Source organism: Filicampus tigris, chromosome 8 (genome assembly GCF_054856515.1).
Source record: "Filicampus tigris isolate MCC_2025a chromosome 8, RoL_Ftig_1.0, whole genome shotgun sequence".
In the NCBI taxonomy this organism is placed as follows: Eukaryota; Metazoa; Chordata; class Actinopteri; order Syngnathiformes; family Syngnathidae; genus Filicampus; species Filicampus tigris.
The window spans coordinates 14275000-14290324 of record NC_141224.1 but is presented as its reverse complement, the minus strand read 5'-3'; the positions used below and the strand labels follow the sequence as shown (position 1 = coordinate 14290324).

The 15325-nt window shown below is 40.9% G+C and overlaps 2 protein-coding genes across 6 annotated transcripts; both read left to right on the top strand.

Annotated features, from left to right (window-relative positions):
* The first annotated feature begins 697 nt into the window (after positions 1-697).
* On the top strand, positions 698-7178 carry tnxba (tenascin XBa). 3 transcript variants are annotated; one of them, XM_086038347.1, is made up of 17 exons: positions 698-1845; positions 1879-2154; positions 2235-2366; positions 2465-3298; positions 3368-3756; positions 3874-4597; positions 4670-4792; positions 4876-5019; positions 5112-5231; positions 5316-5471; positions 5566-5678; positions 5768-5900; positions 5977-6128; positions 6204-6300; positions 6411-6572; positions 6647-6810; positions 6902-7178. In XM_086038347.1, exons 1-17 carry the CDS (start codon positions 786-788, stop codon positions 6998-7000), a joined length of 4878 nt encoding a protein of 1625 aa, XP_085894473.1. In that variant the 5' UTR covers positions 698-785; the 3' UTR covers positions 7001-7178. The 3 variants fall into 3 exon arrangements, with proteins under 3 accessions (XP_085894473.1, XP_085894472.1, XP_085894471.1); XM_086038346.1 differs by having other exon boundaries at positions 698-1050; positions 1111-1185; positions 1231-2154; positions 2465-4597; XM_086038345.1 differs by having other exon boundaries at positions 698-2154; positions 2465-4597.
* A 247-nt stretch (positions 7179-7425) lies between these two features.
* Positions 7426-14999, top strand: cyp21a2 (cytochrome P450, family 21, subfamily A, polypeptide 2). Of its 3 annotated transcripts, none has more exons than XM_086039168.1 (12): positions 7426-7670; positions 7949-8071; positions 8175-8264; positions 8626-8780; positions 8910-9005; positions 9198-9308; positions 9401-9487; positions 10622-10693; positions 11102-11215; positions 12812-13014; positions 14226-14329; positions 14426-14999. In XM_086039168.1, the coding sequence occupies exons 1-12, from the start codon at positions 7451-7453 to the stop codon at positions 14671-14673; spliced, it is 1623 nt and encodes a 540-aa protein (XP_085895294.1). In that variant the 5' UTR covers positions 7426-7450; the 3' UTR covers positions 14674-14999. The 3 variants fall into 3 exon arrangements, with proteins under 3 accessions (XP_085895294.1, XP_085895295.1, XP_085895296.1); XM_086039169.1 differs by having other exon boundaries at positions 7429-7670; positions 12812-12978; positions 14426-14994; XM_086039170.1 differs by having other exon boundaries at positions 7430-7670; positions 12812-12978; positions 14234-14329; positions 14426-14572.
* The last annotated feature ends 326 nt before the right edge of the window (positions 15000-15325 follow it).

Sequence of the window (15325 nt, the reverse complement as noted above, 5' to 3'; positions counted from 1 at the left end):
TATATCGTGTAGATATTGCATGAAATAGGCACATATTTCAGGGCCTGTTAAGTAATTATTTTAGGTGCAAACATCTTTAATTGCAAAAGGTAATGTAGATGAACTTATAATAACTTGCGTCTTTCCTATTTAGAAGTTAATGTGGTGCACTTCAGTGACTTACTATGAAAAAGTACATGCACTCTTAATTGCTAAACACAAAATATAGGTCATCAGGTGTTGCAATTTGTTGACCTGTGGAACAGTTTACTTGATATTCTATCCATTCCATTCAACGGCATGATATATTTCTTTAGGTGGGTTTTATTGGCCGTGGCTGTGGAGGCTTATGTAAGCTTCTGTGGAGTGAAAGACAAACAATGTCCCACAGTCCTATACAGTCCCCCACTGTTAGTTCTCCACTCATTTTCACCATCAGACTTCTTCCTTCCTGTTCAGAACCATCTAATAAGGTTTGGGCAAGCAGATGAATGAACTATTATGGGTGTGGGTCGGAACACTGTCACATTATGTCAGCTCATATTTAGTTTAGGCATATTTTGAAAGGGCATACTAAGTGCACTTTTGATCTTCTTGAAGAGATTGACTATACTGAGAGCAAAGATACATACATACAAACATAAGCGCCTCAAAATTTTTTTAATTGTTGATCATTCAAAAAGACAATAAATAATTTTCTTCTCATTTGTAGGTAAGAGCAGGCTCAACCCTTCAGAAGAAGGAGTTCATATTCGGAAGAACATACAACAGATATTCCATAGTTAATCTCTGGTTACTGCCTCAAGATGTTGTTTACATTTGGAGTTCTCCTCCTTCTCACCCCATTTGCTTCACTTGAAACCAGCACCAATCAGAAGAGAAGCTCCACAGGAAATGCTTTGACTAAAACCAATGTTGCTTTCACCGTTCCAAAACCTAAAACCAGCACTGCTCCCGCCAAACTGACCGGTCGCCCCACCCTAAATCTAAATAACATCAATCAGACAGTTTTACCGACTCCTCTCCCCAACCAAAAACCCCCGGCAACAAATGTTACAGCAAGCACCAGAAGTAAGCCCAGACCGACAGTGAACTCCACCACTGTGTCCTCACCAATGAAGACATCCACAGCTAGTGGATCTGTAACCAAGAAAGACAAGCCCACAATCTCACTTGATCACACAGGTTTAGCCAAATCCACAAGAGGCAGTGAAGTGAAGGTTACAAAGGACAATCCTGGACCCACTGGAGCTCTTAATAATCAGTCAGCACCCATAAGGTCGGGAATTGTCAACAGCACTAAAACCACAAAAGATAAACTCCAACTTGCTGTCAATCAGACTGCATATGAGAAATCTCTTTCGGCCAGCAATGGGAAGGTTGCCAAAGTCAAGCCAGGCCCCACCGTACGTCAAAATGCTCAGTCAACATCCACAAAGTCAGCAAGTGGCACCAAAACCACCAAAAACAAGCTAATAGCCTCTGTCAATCAGACTGTTGTTGTGAAACCTCCCTCCATCAGAGAAGTGAAGAACTCGAAGGAAAAGCCTGCCCCCACAGTCCAGACTCCTCTCTTAATTCCAGCAAAGGCCTCTACAACCAGCGGTTCTGCTGCTATCAAAGAGAAGACCATGGAATCTGACAATCAAACTGTAGGAGTAAAAGATTTAAAGAACTCCAAAGTTAAACCGACTTCCACAGTCCAAACTGCCACACCTGCAAAGGCTGCTGCACCCAGTGCCCCAACAGCTGTAAAACCCCAGACTACAGCCTCTGTTGATCCTACAGTTGTGATCAAATCTCCCTCTGCTGGTGATATGAAGAATTCAAAGCACAACCATGCGCTCACAGACCAAAATATAGCTAGTGGGTCTGTTGTTGTCAAGGATAGGGCCTTAGCCTCTGCAGATCAGGCAACTGTAAACAAGGCTCCCAGCGACACCAAAGTAAAGGCTGCCTCTTCACAGCCAATCAAGGTGGTTATTGCTAATGCCTGTGAGTCAAGCAACACCAAAGAGCATGAAGTGAGCCTTAAACCTGGTACTCCGCTGGTCATGACACATAAGATCAGTTTGATGCCCAGTGGCTGTACAGGCGGTTGTGAGGCTGAGATGGCTGAGCTGAAAGGACGCTTGGCCAGACTGGAGAGAGAGATGTCCTCGCTGAAGAACAAATGTATGGTTATTATTTTCCCCAATATGGTTCCTAAGTCTCTGCATTTTCATAAACAAAAATGTTTTTTCTTCCCCAATCAGGTCCATGTTCTGCAAATTGTCCAAATGATTGTAGTGACAACGGAGAATGTCAGAAAGGAAAATGCATCTGTCAGGAAGGATTCATGGGTACGGACTGCAGTAGCTGTGCCTCAGGAGCTGAGTGCAGTAAAAGTAAGTGATTGTCTTGTGGACTGAATGACTAAATGTGACTAAATTTAATGATCTGAAATTCAACCTCTCATAATGATATCTCTGCTCTGTAATGTCAGAAGAAGCCAAAGGGGTGATAAAGGTGAAAGTGGATCCAGAATCCCAAAAAGAGAATAAAGAAAGAACCACTATCAAGGAAAACAGTGAGGACAAAACCAAAACGGCAGCGCAGGTGCAACTGGAGAAGAAAGACCAGAAGAAGGAGGCTGATGCTAAGGAGACTGACATTAAATCAAAGTTAGCCACTAATGCTAAATTAGGTCTTGCAAAGGCACAGATCATCTTGGATGCTTCTGAGAAGAAAATTACAATAAAAGGTTCCACAAAGACCACCGTCCCTACTGTTGGTCAGATTCTGTTGAAGCATGAAGGCAGAAAGCAAGAGGAGACTGGCAAAGGCAAAACTATGACCTTAGGTGCTAAAAAAACGGAGATGAAAGTCATCAAAGAAGGAACCATGATTAAATCATATTCAAAATCTGATCAACTCAAAGATGAACCTCAGTCTAACATAACCCAGAGTGATGTCCAACCAGCCATCGTCCATCCATCCAAAAATAGAACAGCAAAATTTGCAACAATTCTTACCAGGATTGTGGCAACAAACAAAACCTTAGCTGGAAAGGACACCAAGGAGCAGTCTACACTCATTAAAAATAATTCAACTCAACCATCAGGGTCAAAGCAGATTAAAAAGGTGAAAGTGGATACTGCTGTACACTCTGTTGATGAAAACACTGAAAAACATATAGGTACTACAAATGTGCCTACTGTTGAAGAGATAAACATAGATGATACCAAAACCAGACAAGGGAGATATTCAGTAACAAATGTTAAAATTGGACATACATCTACACCTGATGTCTCTGGTGATGACAGAAAATCAGATGCTAGCAAGACCGGAAAGGGGAGGGATGCTGCAACAGTGCACTCAATGGATGGCAAGTCCGGAAAGGGGGGAGATACAAAAACGTCGCATTCTGTTGATGTTAAGACTGGACAAGGCAGACATACTACAACTATGCACTCTGCTGACAGCAGAAACACAGATGCGAGCAAAACCGGAAGAGGGAAGGAGACCATAAAATTGCATTCAGTTGGTACCAAGACTGAACAAGGAAAACATACTACAACTGTTCAGGTGGTTGATGATAGAAACACAGATGCTAGTAAGACTGGGAAATTTAAAACTACTAAAACTTTGCACTCTATTAATGGCAAGGATGAACAGGGCAGACATACTACAACTGTGAACTATGTTGTTCATAAGACTGAACAAGGCAGACGTACTGTGCATTATGTTGAAGACAGAAACACAGATGCTAGCAAGACAGAAAAGGGGAGCGATACTGTAGCAAAACATTCTATTGATGGCAAGACTGGGCAAAGCAGGAACACCATGACAAGGCACTCTGCTAGTGACAAGACAGGACAAGGCAAAGGTACTGTGCACTCTGCTAACGGCAAGAATGCACAAAGCAGACATACTACAACTGTCCACTCTGGTGACAACAGAAACACAGATGCTAGCAAAACTGGGCAAGGGAGAAGTATCATAACAGTGCACTCTGTTGATGCCAGCACTGGAAAAGGAAAAGATACTTCAACTGTAGATACTTCTATTGATACCACAGATGCAAGCAAGACAGGAAAAGGGAGTGTCACCCTGAAAAGTCAATACATAGTGAATGCCTCTGTTGCAGCCACTTCAGACAATGCTCAAGTTTCCCAGAGCCAAACAACTACCCATGGTGGCTCTATGACAAGTGTCACAAGGACAGGAGGATTAGGTTCTGTGAAGGTTGTAAACATCTCCTCCCACAGCTTCATCATCTCATGGTCAGCACCACAAGGAATGTTTAAGAACTTCACAGTGATCAGAAGGGAACCACAAACAGAAGGTGATGAGGAGGAGTATCAGGAGTTTGAAGAGGAAGCTTTTGAGGGAGACAATGTTTATGCAGTAAAAAATAAAATTGAGGTCCAGGTACACAAGGACAGCCCTTCCTCTTCAAGTAAAGTTGTTGCATCAAAAAGTAAAACAGAAACCAAGAGGATCATGCTGGTGGTGCCTGGCAGTGTGCGGTCAGTTGAGTTCAGTAACCTTCGCACTAATACGCGCTATGTCTTGCACATATATGGTACTACAGTGGACAGAAAATCCAAGATTCACCAAGTTATTGCAACTACAGGTAAAAACAAAATGCACTACATTGTTCCTAGAGTCAGTGAATATGTCCAACCTCTTCGTCTTCCTTCTTTAGGTCCAGAGCCAGCTACAGATATGCTTTTCAGTAACATAACAGAGACATCACTCATGGTTTCCTGGTCCAAACCCAAGACGACAATCACAGGCTACACGATCACGTACACCCACATTGTCACAGGTCTGTCAAAAAATACAGAACATTGAAATGCATAACCATCTGTAGTACATAAGTGTTGAATTATTTATACATTTTCCTTCAAGGTGAGACCCATTCAGTGAACTTGGACTCCCAACAGACTCATGTGATTCTTTCCAAGTTGTCTGCTGGATCATCCTATATAATCACTGTAACCACAACACAAGGCAGAGTCCATAGCGATGCGCTTGTGTCCATTATCACCACAGGTACAACACACATTCCACTTACCTCTGTTCTCAAATTGTGGAAGTTCTGCATATTAAGTACAGTACAATAATGTGTTGTTTCTCATCTGCAGTGCCTGCACCACCAACCCACCTACGAGCCATCAATGTTACAGACACTAAAGCAGTGCTACAATGGACTCCCAGTTTGGGCAAGGTAGACCGTTTCATCATCAGCTACGAGTCCTCCAAGAGTGAGTGCTAGAACTATAAACCTAGTGTCTTAATGAAACGATCTTAGTGATTGCAAAACTAGCTAATGATTCTCTTTTCCACAGCTCCTAATGTGACTGTCACAGTGATGTTGTCTGGAAACTCAGTGGAGCACCAGCTGAGAGGCCTGCAGAGAGGCACTGTGTACACCATCAAAGTCTTGAGCCAGAAGGATAGTCTTCAGAGCGCAGCCATTACATCGACTTTCACCACTGCCAATGGTGAGTAGATGACAAGTTCAGGTTTGGATCAAGCTTGTTTGATCAAGAGCTGAAGAGATCAGAAATGAGTATTTGGGCATTTATCTCTTGTAAGTGGTCAAAGCCAGCGAAGTGGGTGCTCGCTCTGCTCTGATTGTTTGGAGAAGTTCGACTGTGGTTTATCACAGCTACAGACTGATCTATCAAGTGGTAGGAGAGGAGGCAATGGTGAGTCGTAGACCATGAATATTGTTCCCAAACAATTCAATTAATACATTACAGTAACATTACTGTAATTATTTTTATGTTTATACTAGGAGCTTATCCTGGAGCCCTCCATCACAGAGTATAAACTGACAGGCCTGTTACCCATGTCACGCTATAATGTTCTGGTAGAAGGCGAGAGAGATGGACATTATACATCAATTGTCACCACCGAATTCATCACAGGTAAACCTAGAACCCAAACACGTCCATCCACTCCTGTAATATTACTCATTATTTTCCCTCCAAACCCATATCATAGGGAAGCTGCGTTTCCCCTACCCAACCGAGTGCTCTCAGGAGCTGCTGAATGGGGCTCTTCAGTCAGGGGAGGTAGATATCTACCCCCAGGGAAAGGAGGGCCAAGTCTTCAGAGTCTACTGCGACATGGAGACTGATGGAGGCGGATGGACGGTGAAACAAACTAATGCTATTTAAATAACTTGAGAAATGATGAACATGTTTATCTAGATGCCTCAATTTTTTTAGGTGTTCCAAAGAAGAATGAGTGGAAAAACTGATTTCTACAGAACCTGGAGTGAATACAGAGCCGGCTTTGGAAACCTTAGTGAAGATTTCTGGCTCGGTACGGTTAAAGTTTGCTTGAACAATCACTAAACAAACAACCAAATGTCACTTGATAGTATGATACGGTTAGTGTGTACATCTCTTTCTTCCACCCACAACCACCAACAGGAAATGCGATTCTGCACAACTTGACCAGCATCGGCCCCGTGAGCCTAAGGGTAGACCTGCGATTTGGAAACGAAACAGCTTATGCTCATTACGCTAACTTTTCCATTGATTCTGAAGAGAATTATTTTGCCCTCACGGTGTCTGGATACATAGGAACAGCAGGTGACATGTTTTGCTCCATCTTATAAACTATAAGTAAAACTTCACTGTATTAACACAATGTCATTCTTGGCCAGGTGATTCTATGAAGTACCACAATGACCGTCCATTCTCAACCCGGGATAAGGACCCTGACTCTTTGGGAATCCACTGTTCCCGGGCCTACATGGGAGGCTGGTGGTATAAAAACTGCTACAAAACCAACCTCAATGGGCTTTATGGCATCAACACTAATAATCAGGTACAATACAATCAGCAGTTACTGGTGTTTCCTTTTCCATGTTTCTACCCACTGACCAAAAAGATGCAATGTTGTGGTTAATCCAATGCAGGGAGTGGTGTGGATTGACTGGAAAGGAAAAGACTCCTCCATTCCCTTCACTGAGATGAAGTTCAGACCATCTAGGTTCTCTCCTGTGACACATGGCTAAGGATGACCAAGCTCTCAAGAACTCCAGATGAAGAAAGGGTCTCATTGTTGTTGTATGTCACTTTTCACAGTTTTTCTTTTGAGTGTTTCACTCCCTTATCTCTGTTGAGCTCTGCAGAGATGCATTCTGTTACATTTTTATTTTTCTGTTCGGCCCATCCAGTTCAACAGGGTGACGTTTGACTCATCTCACTACTACTGTAAATATGCACTGTCTCACTCAATTGAAATAAATGTGGGTCTGATGTGGACTGGTTTTACATTAAACACATCCTGTTAAGGGAAAATGAATGTGTCCTCCTCCTTTACATGAAACGAAAACATTGCCAATCAATCTGTCATGTTGCCTAGGGCGTGTTATCATGTCCTTCGCGACGACACAGATTTTGACACAAAAGAAAACATTTACACGCCCTTGATATGAGCGGCAAAAATCCCCTCACATACAGTCATGATGAGAGATGCTTTGGATCACTATAAATGGGGTGAGAAGCTCGATGGAAAGTTTTTCGAAGAGGAGCAGCATCACAGAAGACACAAGATGCCAACAGAGGTGGTGGTGTTCACTGTGGCAGCTGCCCTCCTCATGCTGGTGTTCGTGCTTCTGCAAACTTTCTTCAAGTCTGCACCAGGAAACAACTCTCAATGTCCCAATGGAAAAACTCCACTAGGTAACTATTTGCAAATAGTTAATATCCAACAAAAATGAGTTTATTATTCTTATCTGAAAAAAATCTTTAAATGAAAAATATACTTTATCAAAGTTTTTTTTTTCTCAAATTTGACGAAGAGTAATGTGTATTGTTCCTTCAGAAAACAATAGTGAGAAACATGATTTTCATTGGACAGTGACGACATATAGATTTACCATAGACCACTGTTAGACCTTTTGTCATCTGTCTCCTTTTTCTTCCTCTTATTCTGCTTGTTTGTTCTTTTTCCTTCTCAGGCCCTCCAAGCAGTTTCCTTATAGGCAACATGATGGAGTTAACTCACGACCATCTGCCAATTCACCTAACCCGTCTAGCACAGCGCTACGGACACATCTACCAACTTAAATATGGAAATACTTGTAATCATCAACAATTTCATTGCTTGATGTGAACATTTTTGTTCATCTTAACATGTACGGTAAGACACAGACACCAACATACATCTTCCACTTTTTTCTACAGGCATGGTGGTTCTGAACAGCAGCGAGGTCATAAGAGAGGCTTTGGTGAAGAAATGGTCAGACTTTGCAGGGAGGCCCGTTTCATTCACCGGTGAGCGCTACGGTTGGTATGTCAGCCTCGCAACCGGGAGATCCGAGCTCAAATCTCAGCTGGAGCATCTCTGTCATTATTTTTAGGATTCTCTGGTTATCAGCTATATTCCAAAAATATGCATTTCACGTTAACTGAAGACTCTAAATTGACTACAGGTGAAAAATGTGAGTGGGAATAGTTGTTTGTCTCTATGTGCCCTGCGAGTGACTGGCAACCAGTTCACGGTGTCCCCCGCTCCTCTTGCTGAGTCTGGGATAATCTCCAGTTCACCAGAGACTCTCACGAGGACACTTGCTATATAAAATGAATGGGTGGTTTTATTTTAATTTGTGCCTGTGAACCTACCCTCTTTCACCAGGAGATATCGTGTCTGGTGGAGGGCGCTCGATTTCACTGGGGGACTACAACGATGAGTGGCGAGTCCATCGTCGCCTGGTCCATGGCGCTTTGCTGCGATGTTGCCATCATTCTTTGCACGGGGTGATCGAAAAGCAGGCGGCGCATCTCTGCAAGGTAGGTACACACAACGCAGCGGCAAAAAAGAGCTCAGAGAAAGTGAACTGAAACTGAACTCTAAATTGTTCTACTATTGGGCTATTATATTATATTATAATACAATATTGGTTGTATCTTTATTTGCAGGTTCTGAAGGACTATCAAGGCAGTGCTGTTGATCCCTCCGAGGATTTCACAGTGGCAGCCAGTAATGTGATCACCACTTTGACTTTTGGAAAGGAAGTGAGTTTGTGTTCTTTAAAGGGGGCGGGCAAACTCAAGGGACACATTTGATTTTTGAAATGGACAGATGACCAAGTCATTCAGAGATAGCGCATGCATTGTTGACATAAATGAATCAATAATTGAGGTATTGTACAGTCCATTATTCAATTTTTAATCATTATTCTTTATGTAATCGGTCAATTGTTTCAGTACGACAAGAGTTCTTCAGAGCTGCAGGAATTACACAACTGTCTCAATGAGATTGTCGCTCTATGGGGCTCATGTTGGATTTACGCCCTGGACTCCTTCCCTTTGCTGAGAGTCAGTTAAAGAAATAATCATTCAAAAGTCGGTGAGATTCATTAAAAAAAGAATCATTCAAATGTGTCATGGTGTAATCTGTTCTCTCCAAGAAATTACCCAACCCTGTTTTCTCCCATCTCATGCGAATGGTGACCAAGAGAGACAACATCATACGCAAACACCTCAACGACTACAAGGTCAGTGTTACTGTTCACCAGAGCTGGGCATTTTACTAAAATTTCCCGGTCCGTTTGTCACCTTCCACCTGCAGCCTGGGTACCCTTCCCCTATCCGTTTATCCGCCTTTTTGCCTGGCTGGAACAAATAGTAATCGCCTATAGGCCGGTCCATCTATCATTTTAAACAGGCTTTTGTTTGCGTTTCCGTCTACAAACTTTGAACAACTTCCACTCGCAGACTTCCCCCACCCCCCATCCCCGCTGAGCGATATTTGAAACAAAAGACTCACCGTGGCATGGAAGCCTCACCGTGGCCGAACTAAATAGGGTCTCCTTTTAGGAGCCAGAATCCTCGGCCGCGGCCAACGGGAAACGGAAACCTCTACGTGGCCATTGAAGCCTCACCGCGAAAATAGCCGATATACAACGACATAGATGGAAAAAATGGGCTTCCGACTATGCTTAATCCGTTAATTTTTTTAAGGTTGCCGTCTATCATTTATCGCCTAGAAAATGGACATCCGTCAAAGGCGGATAGACGGACCAGTCCGTCACATAGGCGGAATGCCCAGCTCTGCTGTTCACTCATGTCAATGCAATGTGGTTTGTTTTGAGAGGATACAGTGTTTGTGGGTGACTACAAGGTCAGTGTTCACTCATGTCATTGCAATGTGGTTTGTTTTGAGAGGATACAGTGTTTGTGGGTGAGATCGCTTCTGCTGGCTCATTTGTCAAGAGAATTAAAAAAACCAAAAAAAAAACATTCTCTTTTAGCTCTTATTTTGTAGAATTCTTTTGGTTCTGGCGAAAGACAGGAAAAGCATCTTGTTTCTGTATGGTTGATTCTACAAAATGAAAATTGGGTAAAACCTTTGAAAAAAACCTGCCTCAAAAATAAGTGACTTTGGAATCACTGTATTAGATATATGGGCGGCACTAAATTGAGAACCTTATTTGCCTACACCATCAAATGTGGGCAAAGCATGATGTCTAACTTTGATCATTTTAGGGATTCGCCATGAAAAAATGGGGTGATCCTTTTGCTGAGAATTAATAATGCACTCCTATTATGCTTGATCTCATTCTAGCTGTTCATACCCTTCACTAAGCAATTAGTATTAATTGTTATCTCTTGTTTTGTCTCTTGTGCAGTCGCAAGACAACAAACCCGAAAGCACCATCACAGGCTACTTCCTCAAGGGACTCGATACGAAAAACGGAGTGGTAATCAATATTATTAACCAAACATTTACACTTAATCAAGCATTCTTATAATTCAGTCCAAAAGTAGGTGGACAGTGTCAGTGACGCAGTTTTATGTGTTTTGTCAATATCATTATAAAATGCCTTTGGTGTCCTCATCAGAATCACTTAGTCATCATGAAAATGCTGATTTTTCTGGTTGGCATGCGTGCAGAGTATTTTTCCAGAAAGATATGAAGTTTAATGGAAAATCTTCACTTTTGGGGGGTAAAATGGGGAGTCTCAAAGGCACCCTATGGTGATGTTGACTGTCACATAATTGCTTTATATCAAATCCACTGTGGTGATAAATATATATATGCATACAGTACATATAAATATACATGGACACACCTGTTAAGTATATGTGGTTGCTGCGTTGGTCAACAGCTGCTGACGGACACTCATGTCCACATGGCCACTGTGGACCTGCTCATTGGGGGAACAGAGACTACAGCGGCCTGGCTCAGCTGGACTGTAGCATTCCTCTTGCACCGACCAGAGGCAGGTCACTTCAGCATTTTCATTCCTCATTTACTCTATGTACAAACCCCAATTTCATTGAAGTTGGGATGTTGTGCAAAACATAAATAAAAACAATGATGTGATGATACTTTTCAACCTATATTCAAGTGAACACGGTACAGAGACAAGATATTTATTAATGATTAAACTGATCAACTGTATTATTATTTTTTTGTAAATATTCTCTCATTTTGAATGCAGTTCCTGCAACCCTTTCCAAAGAAATCTGTGACAAGGGCATGTTCACCACTGTATTACGTTACCTTTTCTTTTAACAACACTCAATACTGTAATCATTTTGGAACTGAGGACACTAATTGTTGAAGCTACACAAGCGGAATTCCTTGTACAATGTACAAACTTCAGTCGCTCAACAGTCCAGGCATTTCCATTGTTGTAATTTGCGCTTCATAATGCGCCACATATGTTCAATGGTTGACAGGTCTGGACTACTGGCAGGCCAGTCTAGAACTCACACTCTTTTACTAATAAGCCACACTGATAAATCACATGCAGAGCTGTCCCTGAAAAAGGAAGGCAGCATATATTGCTCCAAAATCTTTATGTACCTTTCATAGTTAATGGTGTCTTCACAGATATGCAAGTTACCTATGCCATGGTAACTAACACACCCCCATACCATCACTGATGCTGGCTTTTGAACTTTGCTCTGTCAATAATGCAAATGGTCTTATTATCTTTGGTCCGGAGGACACGATGATGTCCATAATTTCAAGAAACAATTTGAAATGTGGACTCGTCAGACCCACGACACGTTTCCACTTTGGTTCAGTCCATTTCAGGTTAGCTCAGACCCAGAGAATCCAGCAGCGTTTTTTGGGTATTGTTAAAATTTGGCTTTCACTTTGCTTGGTAGAGTTTTAACTTGCATTTGTAGAGGTAGCGACAAACTGTTAAATGGCAATGGTTTTCTGAAGTTTTCCAAAGCCCATGTGACAATATCCTTTATACAATGATGCCCAATTTTAATGCAGTGCCACAAAATAGATGAAAGGTCAGGAGCATTCAATGTTGTTTTTCAAAGATTTCTCCAGATTCTCAGAATCTTTTGATATTATGGACCATAGATGTTGAAATTCCTAAGTTCCTTGCAATTGTATGTTCAGAAATGTTATCCTTAAACTTTTAAACTATTTTCTCATGCAGTTGTTCACAAAGTGATGAACCATGTCCCATCCTTGCTTGCTTGAACAACTGTGCCTTTTGGGGATGTTTCTTTTTATAATCAATAATGACACTCACCTATTTCCAATTAACCTGTTCACATGTGGAATGTTCCAAATGAATGTATTTTGGACATTCCTCAAAAATCGCTATTTTCTGTGTCCCTTGCCCCAGCGTTTGCAGTATGTGTTCATCAGTTTGAAGTTGAAGATTAAATATCTTGTCTTCCTAGTGTATGCAACTGAATATAGCTTGAAAAGGATTTGCAAATCATTATGTACTGTTTTCATTTTTGTTTGATACATCTCCCAACTTCATTCGAATTGGGATATATACATACAATACCTTTGACATGCATGTGCTTACTCTTCCCTCTGCTGAACCCATCAGGTCCAGACTCAGGTGTATGAGGAGCTGTGCACTGTGCCAGAGGGTCACTATCCCAAATATAGCGAGAGGCATAAACTTCCCGTCCTGAGCGCCCTCGTCAACGAAGTGCTCCGACTCAGGCCTGTCGCTCCTCTGGCCGTGCCGCACAGAGCCGTCCGAGACAGCAGGTCAAAAGATTGGAGACATGCAAAGTCACAGAAGTGGTTTTAATCGTGCACCTACAATCACCATTTCATCATGCCCTTTGTTTTTCAAATTCAATTGCTTTAAATTAGGTTTTAGTGTTTTTTTTTAATTCATTTATAAAAACAATTTTCTAAAATACTTAATTTTAACATTTTTTTCAGTGTGGGATATTTCTTACAATACATTTTTAAATTGTTTTGCAAATGTAATTTTAGTTAATTTAGGTTACTTTCCCCCCTACCCACCCCCATTTAGTGATTTAACAGAATTTTTTTTTTGTCACTAAACATTTTATTCTCATAATATTAGCAGTGAGTAAAATTGGGGAAATTTCTTCGTATTATATAGAGGTCATTTCATAGAGACTGGTTCTGAGGATGGGCTTTCTATTTTTATACATAATTGCATATGAACCATTTATATTATAATAACTTATTTACTTCATTATAATAAATTATTTACATTTAACTTTAAAGAAAAAACGAAAGTGCATGAAATCCATATTATTATGTGCATAGCATGTTAAACACAGGTATAATCTGGCATGTACAATTACTTCTGATATTGTATGTGTACAGTATATGTACAATAACAGTTGCTCAATAAAACAAACAGAGTCCAGTATAAGGTATTTCGAATGACTATGAGGGAAACCTAGAGGTTGTGATACTGAATACTTATTAATATTTTCTGCTGAATCCCTGTAAATCATAAAAACATAGTGATAGTTATTCAATGACATTAATACTGTACCTCTAACCTTGTTGGCTTTGATGAAGTTCCTCAACATTGGCTGAAGGGGAAGTCAATCAAACACTTTTTTCCTCCAAGAATATGTTCTATACAGGCCCACTAGTTGAAACAACTGATTAATATTTTAATCACTTGCTGTCAACTAAAAATGACATCACAGTTGCCCAGGGCTTAGGTAACGACCAATCACAGCGCACCTGTTTTCTGAAGCTGAGCCACGATTGGTTGTTATGTGAGCGCTGAGCAATTGTGATGTCATTTTCAGTTGGCAGAAGTGACAAAATGGCCGCCCCGTAAGATGGCTAAAACAGGTGGATTTTGCTGATTTCTCTTATTCCACAAACACAATATTAATCAGAAGGCCTTGTTTCAACTAGTGGGCCTGCATAGAACATATTATTGAACAAAAATGTTTGGGTTGATTTCCCCTTTAATGCTATTATGTTGACATTAAAGTGAGCCAATCCTTGTGTAGTATTGCAGGTTATTTCATCCCCAAGAACACAGTGATCATTCCAAATCTTTTTGGAGCTCATCATGATCCTTCAGTCTGGACTGAGCCGTACAGCTTCAAACCAGGTACACCTTTTTTTTATTTTATTTTTTATTATTATTAATTATTTAATTAATTGTTGTATTTCATTCTAGAGCACACCTCACCACTTTGTCTTTCAGAGCGTTTCCTGGAGGGAGGAGGGGCCTCCCCGAGAGACCTAATCCCCTTTGGAGGGGGGGCTCGTCTCTGCCTGGGGGAATCAGTTGCCAAAATGGAGCTTTTTCTCTTTACGGCTTATTTACTAAGAGATTTTCACTTCTTTCCCACTGATGCCTGTCTGCCCGACCTGAGGGGCATCGCTAGTGTTGTACTCAAGGTCAAGGCATACAAAGTTATTGCATGCCCACGACCTGTTCACAATTACTAAGGTCTTGAACTATTTGTATAGCTTTAAATTGTAAAATGTACAATAATTCATTACACACTTGCTCACTATGTCATAGATGCTTTGAGCAAATCAACATCATTCACTATTGAGGATTTTTGTTTGTTTCTATTATAAGTATCATTGCAGTACCATTAACATTGATTCGTTAATGTGTTCATTTCATTTAGAAATAAATTCTTCAGCCTATAAACCTGGTTCTGTTTTAATCTGTACATTTAAAACGTGCTACTGCAATTCATCAGCACATGTAATTTGTGTTAGACAATGCAACACTAGATAAACAAAACACCATAATCCGGTTCATGATATATTATACATTATATGGTACAAACGTTACTGGTGCACTGACGTTTTTTCTGGGCACCTTTAAAAGGAACAACATTGCCACTATGTGGAGAAAACAAGACACTACAACATCTGATCTGAGTAACAACTTGCCAGTGTCAACCAGTGTGTTTACTGTACATGTTAAACGTGTAAATACAAGTGTCTTAGTTTTTAAATGTTTTAGGTTGAATATTGAATGGGAAAAATCATTATCTTATAGTAAAACTATTAATAAAATCTTGAGGAAAATTTCAAAAGTCAAAGACAATTTTGAGGTTTTTATTCAAGCATAGCTAGCATGCAG

Coding starts and splice junctions, on each gene's coding strand:
- tnxba (XM_086038345.1), top strand. CDS start 786: ATGTTGTTTACATTTGGAGTTCTCCTCCTTCTCACCCCATTTGCTTCA. Junction 5,020..5,111: donor TGTGTCCATTATCACCACAG/GTACAACACACA, acceptor TCTCATCTGCAG/TGCCTGCACCACCAACCCAC. Junction 5,472..5,565: donor GACTTTCACCACTGCCAATG/GTGAGTAGATGA, acceptor ATCTCTTGTAAG/TGGTCAAAGCCAGCGAAGTG.
- cyp21a2 (XM_086039168.1), top strand. CDS start 7,451: ATGATGAGAGATGCTTTGGATCACTATAAATGGGGTGAGAAGCTCGAT. Junction 7,671..7,948: donor CAATGGAAAAACTCCACTAG/GTAACTATTTGC, acceptor TTTCCTTCTCAG/GCCCTCCAAGCAGTTTCCTT. Junction 9,309..9,400: donor ACTCCTTCCCTTTGCTGAGA/GTCAGTTAAAGA, acceptor GTTCTCTCCAAG/AAATTACCCAACCCTGTTTT.